The sequence below is a fragment of the Carassius gibelio genome, chromosome B3, assembly GCF_023724105.1.
Source record: "Carassius gibelio isolate Cgi1373 ecotype wild population from Czech Republic chromosome B3, carGib1.2-hapl.c, whole genome shotgun sequence".
Lineage (NCBI taxonomy): Eukaryota > Metazoa > Chordata > Actinopteri > Cypriniformes > Cyprinidae > Carassius > Carassius gibelio.
The window spans coordinates 22,180,573-22,192,805 of NC_068398.1; the positions used below are offsets into that span (position 1 = coordinate 22,180,573).

General features: G+C 36.6%; 1 protein-coding gene across 1 annotated transcript; it reads right to left on the bottom strand.

Moving 5' to 3' along the window:
- Window positions 1-8,051: 8,051 nt before the first annotated feature.
- lgals2a (lectin, galactoside-binding, soluble, 2a) lies at window positions 8,052-10,980 on the bottom strand. Its single transcript, XM_052553054.1, has 4 exons — window positions 10,842-10,980; window positions 9,042-9,121; window positions 8,796-8,967; window positions 8,052-8,571 (listed from the first exon to the last, which is right to left on the bottom strand). Exons 1-4 carry the CDS (start codon window positions 10,845-10,847, stop codon window positions 8,425-8,427), a joined length of 405 nt encoding a protein of 134 aa, XP_052409014.1. The 5' UTR covers window positions 10,848-10,980; the 3' UTR covers window positions 8,052-8,424.
- Window positions 10,981-12,233: the final 1,253 nt, after the last annotated feature.

Sequence of the window (12,233 nt, forward strand, 5' to 3'; positions counted from 1 at the left end):
AGAGTAAATGCCACCGTCTGACCTCTGTGAATGTTAAAACATGCTAATAACCACTGCACAACTCTACGCACATGCCCAGTACAGACCGTCCTTCCCGATTATGCATGTCCACTCTCAACACTCAGAATGTCAGCTCTCCATGGAAACCAGAGCCCTGAAAAGCACCCAGTCAATGACAGAAGACATTCCATGGCAATGAATTAACATCCAGTAGAACAGCAAAGCGATCAAAGGAAATACAAACACAAAGACAGAACAGTCTGCATTTGGCAGTTTGCTATTATGAGATTGTGACACAACAAATATTTATGTAAAGCAGAAATGTAAGCTACTCACTGTGGACATTTTTGTCTGACATTATGATAATCATACTCTCCTTTGCTTTTAGAGGCAGTTTGTAAACCAAAGATGTTCTTTAATGTAAATTTGCCATGGTAGAAAAGTCCACAGAGGGAATGAAATAATATAAGTATGTGATAGACAGCAGTTAATCATGGCATTTCCACTTAACATGACCACAAGAACAAAAATCACTTACCAACAACAGTTATATTGTTGATGTAGTTCAACTGGTAGAGCATGGCGCTAACAAAGTTGAGTTCATGGGTTCATTTCCCAAGGAACACATTCTGGCAATCTGTGTACACTGAACACACAGTGTCATTTTGGATATAAGAATTTGCTAAATGCATTATGCAATAATGTAAATGTCAAACCTATAGGCAAGGAAACATTTCCTCTCATACCTGTCAAAAGGTAGCTGTTACAGAGGCTGTTTTAGCTCTGTTGAGGGATATGTGGAATGGAAAAAGAGCTGTTCTGTCATGGTTCATCAGTCCCAAGAACGAAAACAACGTATAGTGATACACCCTGTAAGCTGTGTCTGAACAAAACAAAGCACTAGAACATAACACCTGAAGTCCAAATACTTGCAAACTCAAGAGCATGAAAAGACTTCTCCAACATATCTTGTACTATATTAAGATTTAGATAATTAGAATTTGCTATAATTTATATATATATATATATATATATATCATATCATCTGGATATCAAATACTGATTCCTAAAACTGTTTGGCTGTAACCACAGTAGAAACTACATTGTCAAACATATAAATTAAATGGATGAGTGAGTGTTTTCCTACCAAAACAACTATACTTTTAGGTTTAAGCATTCAATTAACTTTGATAATTAATTAGTAGACTAAGCTAATATTATCTAGAAAACCTCTCTTATAAAACATTTTAACAACTATATGTGCTTCTTACCATCTATGTATGAATGCCCTCGTATTTCTGTGGAAGGTCAAGGTGTGTATCAGGCTCACGTGGGGGGTTATGGGACAAACAGCAGAAGAAGCTGAAATGTTTTAAAAAAAAATTGGAGAAAAAAATCATGTTTTAACATAAAGCAATGAAAGAGAAGGAGAAAATAAAGGCAAATTAGAGACAAAACAACAGCAGGGCTACCAATCACTGCATGATAATGACAGTTACGTCTGTCAGTAATGCTGAAGGAAGTTGCAACATTGAAAAAATAAAGTGCATACTTGTAATAGTACATGTTGACTTCATTGATCGTTCATAACTACACCTTCAACTGTAGCTATAGCAGTGGTTCCCAAACATTTTCTTCCAGGTCCCACTTTTGTAACAAAAAAAGAAAGCCTCTTTTGCGCACCCAGGCTGCATTAATTTATATGTAAAAAAATACAGTAAATACTGTAATATTGAAATGTGTCAATTTAAAATATCTTTTGAATGTTTTAACATATACTGTACGCGTGATCAAGGCTGAATTTTCAGCAGCAGTCACCAGTGTCAATTGATCCTTCAGAAATTGTTCAAATAGGCCTATGCTGATTCGTCTCTTCAGTAACCATTTCTGATTATTTTAATGCTGCAAACAGTTGTGCAGCTTCATATTTTTGAGGAAACTATTTTTATCATGATTCTCTTATTAATATATATATGCACCCTTTCAAACATGACCTTGATTGCAAAATTATATATACTTATATCTAAACTTCTTTAGGCTACACACCTTTTCACTTGTGAATCTGAGGGCGTGATATGCCTAGTCCTGTTTTCTTGTCTTTTCACCACACTGGACGCGAAAAAAGTACACATTTGAAATCCAATTGTCCTAGCCATCAGTTCACGATCATGGATCGGCGTCTCGCGCATCTACAGAAGCACAGAACATCACTTTTGTCACGTGGCGCCGATGGCATCTGGTGTAGGCACGTTGTTTTGGTATTTGTGAATCTTAAGTATATTCATCATCTGTGTTACGTACCTGGCACTGGCAGTACTTTCACAAACTTGTTACTTAACGTTACACGCTTAGAGCAGAACCATGCTTAGTTCTTTTATATTTCTACACGACTCCCTGAAATGCAACTCTGATTCATTGATCGCGCCATCATGTGGTCTGTTATTGATACAACCACAACTGCTACAACTGCTGAAGGAGCGCTCAATAGCTGAAACTTCAAAGGTTAAAGTAAAGACACTGTACAGTTAACCCGAGGAGAAGACTGGATTTGAGACATATAGCATGTCCAATTTTCATATTCTGTGCAGTTTTGCTGGCTTAATCATCTCCCAAACCTACAAAGCCGAGGTGTTGAGATCGAGATGTGTATTTTAAAAGATGTATTTAGCAGGACAGGAAATAGAAGTAGAAGTAGAATTGAATTGCCATTGGATGGATCCTTGATGTGGTCTTAAGATTGTTCAGATCAAGTTCTTTTGCAGTAGTCCAGGGTTTCACTTTCCCAAAACTAAATGTATCAGTTCATTTATTTGCTCCTTATGATGAAAAATAATTGCAATATAGACTAAATCTTATGGAAAATAACAGCTATTCTTTCATAGATTAAAAAGAAAAACGTTTGAACTTGAATGAAAAATATAGTTAAGCAAGTTAATGCTTCCATGATATATTTTATTCTACAATACATTGTACTGTCACTCCAGTAGTGCATTCTCAACAAATCTCCACTAAAGCACTAAAGTGATATATCTTCTTTTATGTTTTCCAAGTGTCTTATATATATATCAAGAAATTGTTGAATAGTATTGTTTAGTTTCTCATGCACTAAATATTTTATTCATGTCCTATTTTAGACTGAACTGTAAGAAGAATATTGTGAAATTTACAGTAACTTGCTGGCAGCAATTAGCTAGTAAGTTGCTGTAGTTCATTTCACAGTATGCTTACTGTAAACTTAACTGCAGTAACTTTAAAAATACTGTAAACTTTTTTACAGTAATAATCACAGTACTGTGTTTCATCATCTCACATATTTTACTACTGTAATAAGGATTACAGCATTAATTTTGTGTACTGTAAAATGAAGACACTGTTTTTGCCACAAATTCAATTTATTGATAACTTTTCACACTTTTAATTTCTAAATTCATAAAATAAAAATAGCATAGCAAAAAAATAAATCTTCAATAGGTAAAAAATTTTCCGTTAACATTTCATTTCATTTTGTATTCAACAACACTTTTCTGAACATACAAATCAATCCTTTTCAAATGCATTAATATGTTCGGTTAAAATTAGAATGTATAAAAGGCAAATTCAATTATTTAAAAATAGCAGGATTTCAAACAGTAGAATTTGTTCCCTGAATGTTGTTTTTCTCTCAGAACTGTATTTTTCTTCAGAAACGGGCCTGAATTAGTCAATTTCCTGGGCTGGAGTCTTCTACCCTGCAGTGAAAGAAATTAATTATTAATGGAAAGGTTTATAAGCAAGAAAGATGGGTGGATGACAATATATAAAAGTTTGATTGGATCATTTGATTTGGCCAATCAACGTGTAATACAACATGTAATACAATGTCCACTTCTCTATAATCCAAAACTCTTACTTAAAACACACATATTAGGGCCTGGAGAGAAAAATTGATTCACCTAGCTATGGCATAGATTCTAAAATCATTTTTTAAATTTTTTTATGACAGAATCTAAAATCTATGTCCTTGCTTGTAGATGAGGTTGACAGAAGTTAGCCACTTTCGTTCCAAGAGAGGATGAAATGTGTCGTTATCTATGAGTATTAAAGTGTCGTAACATCCAGAGTGGACATGTAGAAGAGACACGAGACTGAACACAGTGAAAAGCCTTTGCCCTGCTTAGATGCTGAGAGAGAGATTATACAATAGAGCAGCACGATTCATCTTCAAAGACTGATCTCGGTCATCGCCACCTTTCAATTTGTCTGTCTATTAAACTTTGACAAAATCATATCGCAACATTCATAGACGTTAGTCATGAAACAGCTTCACAAATGGTCTTTTAAATAAATATTTTAAGTTTTGATATTTTATATGCTCATTACAGTGAGCACAATAATGGAAGTGTGAAGAGTAGAGATGGGAATTTTGAGTAATTTAGAAGTCAAGTACTCTAAAAACCAAGTACTTTAGTATTAAAGTGAAGCAAAGAAAATGTGATGTGCATGAATTTTAGACTTTAGCGCGACTGTGCTTACTTTTCTACCATTTGCATGGTGAGTTAAAATAAAAGTTTGATGTTTAAAAATTACACAGCAGTCCATATAAACCCAAATAAACACATTGAGAAGTACTTTACTAATGTCGTAGGTGGTTAAAGAATGAGTACTCAAATATTTGTTCCCATTCCTAGCCAAAAATATATCAACAACAAATAAGTGCTTACCTCTGGACAAATTCTAATGTGGTGACTGCCTCCGCAGGATATTCCATGTTAAATATATGGTATGAAGCAAAAAGGACAGCCAGAGCAGAAGTGAATTCGAAACGGTCACTCAGTTGGATTTGGTTGGAGAACTCTGCCTTCGATGGAAAGCATCCACCTATTTGCCCCCAGGATGGACTCTCCTAAAAAAATAAATTGAGATTGCACAGCATTCAATCTGATATGATTTACTGTTTGACAAAAAAAACTTTGCTACACAGTTCACTTTCATAACATCCTCTGATGCACAGCCAGGTAGTGAGCCTGCACATGTATGCAAAGTGCAGAATTTTTGCACTTCATTTAGTAATAATCTGGGTGTCTGTAAAGTCCTGTTCACATAACAGAATACTGGAGACATGGATAACACATGATGAGTGAGTGTGACCTTTTAAAATGAAGCTTTGAAAGCATTTTGCTTTTATACAAGCATTGACCTAATTTTTTTCTATTGGATCAGTGACAGCTAGAGGTTTTTAGAATTTAAGTGCAAAATGATGTAAAACCTTGTTCACACACAGTGGATCGATACAAATATACTTAACACTTAATATACATACTTAAAATTGGGATCTATTGTGTACTCTGTCTAGTGCTGGGATCTTACCGAGCATGATGAGTCTTAGAGTGCTTGGCAGGGAAATCTGGGCCTCAACATCTGCTTGGGTGGAAGTTTCCTGTAACACAAAATAAACAGAAAAAACATTTTTAGAAATCATAAGTACAATATTCATAAGAGAATACACACAATACACACTTTTGAGATCTAACGTTAGCAGGTTTTGAGTAATATCGGTAAGTTACATGTATGTCTGTAACGCATGTTTGCACGTTTTATGTGCACTTTCTAGGGATTGTGTCTGAAGAGAAACTACATTGTTTGCATTTGAAAAACATGCTAGTTCATGTAATTTATGTAACGTAACGTTACCTGGATTGACTGTTGAGGCCTCTTTGCTGCAAGAAATGAACCAAATGGTAAATAAAAATACGAGTAAGATCTCGAAAAATCTTAATACAGTGCGAATATATTATTATGCTTCTAAGTGTCGTGAATAAAACTCTCGAATGAATAAAACTTTCGAATCGGCCCGCTTAAATGTCTGATTCTTCACGCGCCAACGTTAGCAAGCAAAAAAAACAAAAAAAAAAGAGTGAGATTATTCAAACTAGAGGTGGGCAGATCGATACTAATGAAAGTGAAAGTGAAAGTGAAAGTGAAGTGACATTCAGCCAAGTATGGTGACCCACACTCAGAATTTGTGCTCTGCATTTAACCCATCCGAAATGCACACACACAGAGCAGTGAACACACACACACACACTGTGAGCACACACCCGGAGCAGTGGGCAGCCATTTATGCTGCGGCGCCCGGGGAGCAGTTGGGGGTTCGATGCCTTGCTCAAGGGCACCTAAGTCGTGGTATTGAAGGTGGAGAGAGAACTGTACATGCACTCCCCCCACCCACAATTCCGTCCGGCCCGAGACTAGAACCCACAACCCTTCGATTGGGAGTCCAACCCTCTAACCATTAGGCCACGACTTCCCCCTTAATATCGATAATATCGATACCAACGTTGGTATCGGTATTGATCGATACCAACGGGAAAATATCGATACCTAAGTTTCAGTTTCTCTCGTTTTGCGACCTGGCCGTGTTTGTCAAAATGCTGCTGCTGTCACAGAGCAGAGCAAGCTCTCAAGAGTGCTGCTCGTGCTCGACACTGCTCTCCGCCCCCTCTCCTGTGTTGTACCGTCACGTGACTCACCACTAGCGCTACCACCAGCAGTCAGGCGCGCGCACCGCTCAGCCGCGCATTTCTAACAGCAGTCAGTCAGAGGCGGAGAGAAAGAGGAAAGTTGTATGGCTGTATTTTCAGGCCGATCTACCCTTTTTGTGTTAGCTGTGAAAGGGATACTAGTTTCTATATTTAAACTTCACCTAGATGTGCACCAGAATTAATTATTTTTATTATTTTATCAATAGCTGATTCTCCAAGAGCAGTGGATATTACAAGGCGCCTACCAGAAATTATTGTGAAGGACCTGCAGCCTCTTTCCATAGTGGAAGATGTCGGCTTCAGGAATTTTGTATAAGGAGAATTTATTTTACATTGTGAAGTAAAACTTTGTGACTTAAGAAAAAAATCCTGAAAAGAAGTGCACTAAAGAGGATAAATTTTTTTTATTAACATGCTACTTGAAAAGAGAATTTGTTTTTACATTTTTTATATTTGTGAAGTAATCATTTTGTAACTTTGTTTATTTAAATAAAACAGAAGTAACCAAAAGTTGTTTCTGAACAAAAGCTTTTGTAGTACTGATTAATAACCCAAAATGCAAATCACAAATTAAAAGTCATGAAAATTCATTTAGATTTAGGTTGAAGACACATCCACCTTAATTATTAAAAAGTATTGGTATTGGTATCGGTATCGGCGATACTGGCCCTGTATTTACTTGGTATCGGATCGATACCAAATCTAGCGGTATCGCACACCTCTAATTCAAACGGCTACCGCGTCAGCATCAAATACACAATTTCAAATTAATGTTATTCAACAATACTAAACGTTACTCTTTAATCAAACTGAACACGTTAATGTTGCCAGAGAAGACAAATCTTTATATAGTTTATGCTCCCACATGTCGGGAATGGCATGTTGCCAGATTAGAAAATCGATCAAAATTATGCACAATTATTATTTTTTTGGTTATACAATGCACACAAGACACGAGTTTACTATAGGAAGTGTCCCGATCTTTTGCCTCTCTCTCTCTCAGTGCACTCTTGAACAAATAATAATAAATAATAATTTAGTTGAACAAATGGTTAACTTGACTACAGTAAACTGTGATAATAAATCAGCAAAGTTACCTTTCTGAAGTTAAAATTCCAATGAAAGTGTGGAATCTAGCTTTTCAGCTTTCCATGGCTAGAAAAAAAAAAATCCTCAAGAAATTGCTGTATTGTTATTCACAGAAAAAATATTTTTACTGTAGAATTTTCCCGCCCTTGAAGACCGTGATGCTTTGCAGATCTACAGTAACATGCTGTATACAGGTTTTACAGTAAGCATTTGCCCATTTTACAGTAATAATGTTGTGAAAACTACAGAAATTTGTTACAATGTGCAATTGGTCTTCATATTTTTTTGACATGTTTGTATGATGAACACCTGATGGAATTCATGCTAATGAATCATTCTGAATGTTCTCTATCTGTTCTCTCATAATAAATCATAAATAAATGTAAACACAAAAGATGTTTCTGCCTGAACACATTAAAATAAATTACAAAAGAGCCTTCGTTTATTTGTGAAAACAGGTTTTATTGTATATGCCAACAGCTATAGCTTGTGAATGTGTTTTAGTTACAAACCAGAAGAACATGATGTTTCACTGAAGAAAAGTCAAAGGAAAAATCAACTAGAAGAAAATGGTTCACATGTACCGCTCAAGCTCATGGCAATTTAATGTAGTCGCGCTCCCTCTAGTGGTTTAGATAGCCAGTGCCACAGCAAAATTAAAACGCTGATTTGACATACAAGTGTGATTGAAATACTCCGTTCTGAATAAGTGAAAATTGTGGAATGACCGACAGAGCTGTAAAAGTGACAACATAAGGCATAGAAGCATTAAGCATTCCGGAAACACAGCATCCTTATTTAAGTGTTGATTAGACTACTTGATCTCAATCCCTCGGATCCTGACCTCGCCTTCAAAGTGCAAATATTTGTACTTCTCAGCACCATGACGGTTAGGGAATTTAATCTGAGAACCATCAGGAAGAGTCACCAGGAACTCCTCATTGGTGAAATTGATTTTTGTCTGAAGGAAGGAAAAAAGATAATATGTTCATTAAAATCCAGAGGGGCCATTAAATTTCACCCACAGCACATTGATTACTATCTGCTTAAACAGCAGTTTCATTATATATATATATATATATATATATATATATATATATATATATATATATATATATATATATATATATATATATATATATATATATATATATATATATATATATATATATATATGAGTCTTGCCTGGAACTCCTCGTTCTGATTAAATGGAAAGCTGTCCTCTCTCTGCTCCTCACACCAGCTGCCGTCCTGGAATGAATTGCACACTACAGTTCTCTGGTCACCATGGGCATCAAAACGAGGGTTCATGTGTAGAGCGACGTCCTCAGCGCTGTGACCAATGTTAAAGGCAAAACTGCAAAAGAGCAAATGGAAGATATGACTGCTTATAAAGTCCTGAATTCTAGAAGTTGCTTTGCAGAGACTTACTTTGTGGAATCAGCATCGGGGATTCCTGTAACAGTCAGAGTCTGTCCCGTCTTAAAGGACATATTCTGCACAACCACACCCTGTTAAAAACAGAGAGAGCTCAAGTTACTCTTTATTTTTAATTTGATTTTCTTTTTGTATATATCTCACTACTGGCATGAAAAGCCGAACATGTGCATCCACTTTAATTTGACTTGTGCAGCTTGGCACTGTGCCTGGTTTTCCCTATAAGCCAAATAGAGACTAGCTATAATCATGGAGTGGACAGAATCAGCCTCACAAAAGCAATGCTTTCACATTTTCCAATGCGCTGAAAGCGAAATCCTAAGAGCCTGACTTGAACTTTCAAAAAACTGCAGATGTGGCACAGTTGCTCTATTGGAAAACCTTTGCATGGGTTCTGTCTAAAAAAAAAAAAGGTACAAAACTGTCACTAGAGCAGTACCCTTTCAAAATGTGCTAATATATGGGCCTACCTTTTAGGGTTAATTTTAGCTTTTGTACTTCCAGGAGTGACAGCTTTGTACCCTTTTTCTGAGAAGATGGATACAAGAAGAGCTATCTTTTAATCATTCAGTCATTGAAATCTAGTGGCCATGCCATTTCTGAGAGAGTTGGTTTAAGTTTAGAAGTCAAGGTGGGTGGCCAGCTGCCGAGGAAAGTAGATTTGTATAGCTGATGTAATGATGGCAGAAGAGATATTGGAACAGTGGAGAGAAAGGAGGGTCAAAAAGAGAGATAGGAAAAGAAAGGAAAAAAGGCAGATGTGTAGCAGAGGTGAATTCTTTCCACATTAGTCGGTGCGAGTAACAGTAAACCAGCCCTCGGACAGAAGTTGCTGCAGAACGAAACTCTCAGAGCAGTGTGACATGCCTCAATCTTTCTTTCTGAACTCTCTAAACCGCTTATTGAACTGCAAAAGGGAAGCTGGCCAGTGATGCACAGTCTTTCGGATTAGCATAAGAAAGACTGAGTCATGCTGCTTTTGCTGAGCTTTAGAGAAAGTGAGCTAAAGGTCTCCTTCCCAATGCCCCTGTGTATTGTATGGTTTCAGACCATTAGTTGGGCTTGAATTGGCCAGTCTTGCTTCATTTCTAGAAATGCCAGAGGACTGAACATGTTAAGGTATGATGAATTGCTCTAAAATGTTGAAGGGTTACAGACTATGTGTATTGCAAACACTATAGCCAAGGCTACAAAGCTAACCTGTCTCTCCAGTCTTCTGTGTCAAAAAAAATAAAATTAAATTAAATAAAAAAAAAAAACCTGCAAGAAGTCATTCTAATATGTTGGGAAAACATTTATTAATATCACAGTTGAACTTGGTTGAACATGCTACATATTTTTTTTTGTGGAAACATGATTTATTTGATTGAACATTTATTTGAAATGCATATATTTTTTGTAACAATCTATAAGTCTTGACCTTCACTTTTGCTCAATTAAATTATTTGTTCCTGAAAAGTGTTCATTTATTTAATACAACATTTGAACTGTGAGTATATATATAATTAACCAGTACAACATCATGATATTAATGTGGAGGTCACACCCATGCGCAATGCATGTGGGAGCGCTTCAGTAGACACTACTCTACAACAGCCTAACTATACAATGCACCAAACAGACAGCATTCTCTACTGCACAGCACCAATAGCCATAAATACCAGCTGCTACGAGCACTGCATTATTTGTGCTGACTCAAGATAGAAAAGACATTCTAACATATGCTGTCTTAAATCTTAAAAACACCATTTGACATAAAACTACCGAATAATGTTTAGTTTTAAAATCACTCACGTTCATTTTGAGTTCCTTTGATTGCCAATGAAGTGAAATGAAGAGTCTGGGAGAAGTTGAGTTGTGTGGAGGGCTTCTTATATCCACTGCGGACTAGGAGTGTTCAGATCTTGACCGATGTTGATTTCACCCAATTGGGTGCCTTTGCCTACACACTCTCTCTCTCTCTCTCTCTCTCTCTCTCTCTCTCTCTCTCTCTCTCTCTCTCGACCAATCGCAAAAAAGGCACGTGGCTTTACTGTAAGATATAATCTATTTCTAGACAAACTCTGGTAATACGCTATAAATACTTAGAAATAATTCAAACAAACGACCATAACCACAATGAATGCTGGTTTAGCTTAAGTTGCGAACAGAACATAATGAATGTAATTATGCGCTTGTCGTCCATAACTGATCTACTTATTAAAGCTTACAAGTTGCTACAGTTTACAAGATGATTAAACGCATAATACAATTGCCACGCTTATGAATTGACTGAAAAATGTCGCACGTTGTAAAATATATTGATCATGTCACAAAAACAAGTTATGATGAGTTTGTAAGAGAGGTGATGTATTTGTGGTCAGTGTGCTGGAATACTCAGTATTCTGGAGCTGGTGGTGACATGAGGGTGGGGCTCTGCCAATTTGCGCTGCTTTGTGAAACTGACGAGCATTTTAACACCACAGTGTCCTTTGTTATTAATCTAAACTGTATTAGCATTTCTGCGCATTAAGTTGTTTCTTCTCTTTCTTCTTCTTTTTTTCTTCTTCTACGTAAGCTGTCTTAGTAACAACAAAATATGTGTATAGGGCTCCAGGATGTGTCTTAAGATAGTCACAAGATGCTAACCGCAAACTCAGGAAATTATAGCCTAAGTGAGAATTTAGGGGGACCACCGCCGAAGGGATATGCAATATGGAAGAAAAACAAGACTGCTCAAAACAACGTAAAATGTACAGATAATATTTTAATCTGTTTTTAAACGGTGTCTATAATATCAATATTTTTTTTCATACATAGTGAAATCATCGATTAACTGGTCCTTAACGGGACTCTAGGTTTTGTCATGTGAGATAATAAGGCAGCCTAGTTACAGTTACGCACGGGCAATAAAATGTTTTGGCAGCAGTTTGAGCAACCTCAAATATATAGCTGCATGCACTTCTTCATTATCATTATCATCATAATCGAGATGCTCAGCCAGGAGGAGAGCAGTCTCTCTGCTTCCTGCAATCTTCCAAACCACGCCCACGCAAAGCCCCGCCCAGCGGGCACCGCCAGGGTTTCTGGGGCCCCAATGCCAAATAGCATAAACTGTAACTAGCAGTTAACCAAATGATAATCTGTCTAACTTTTTTTTCGGATTCAAATGAGACCAGTCTACATTAAAAGTTATGACCAGTCTTG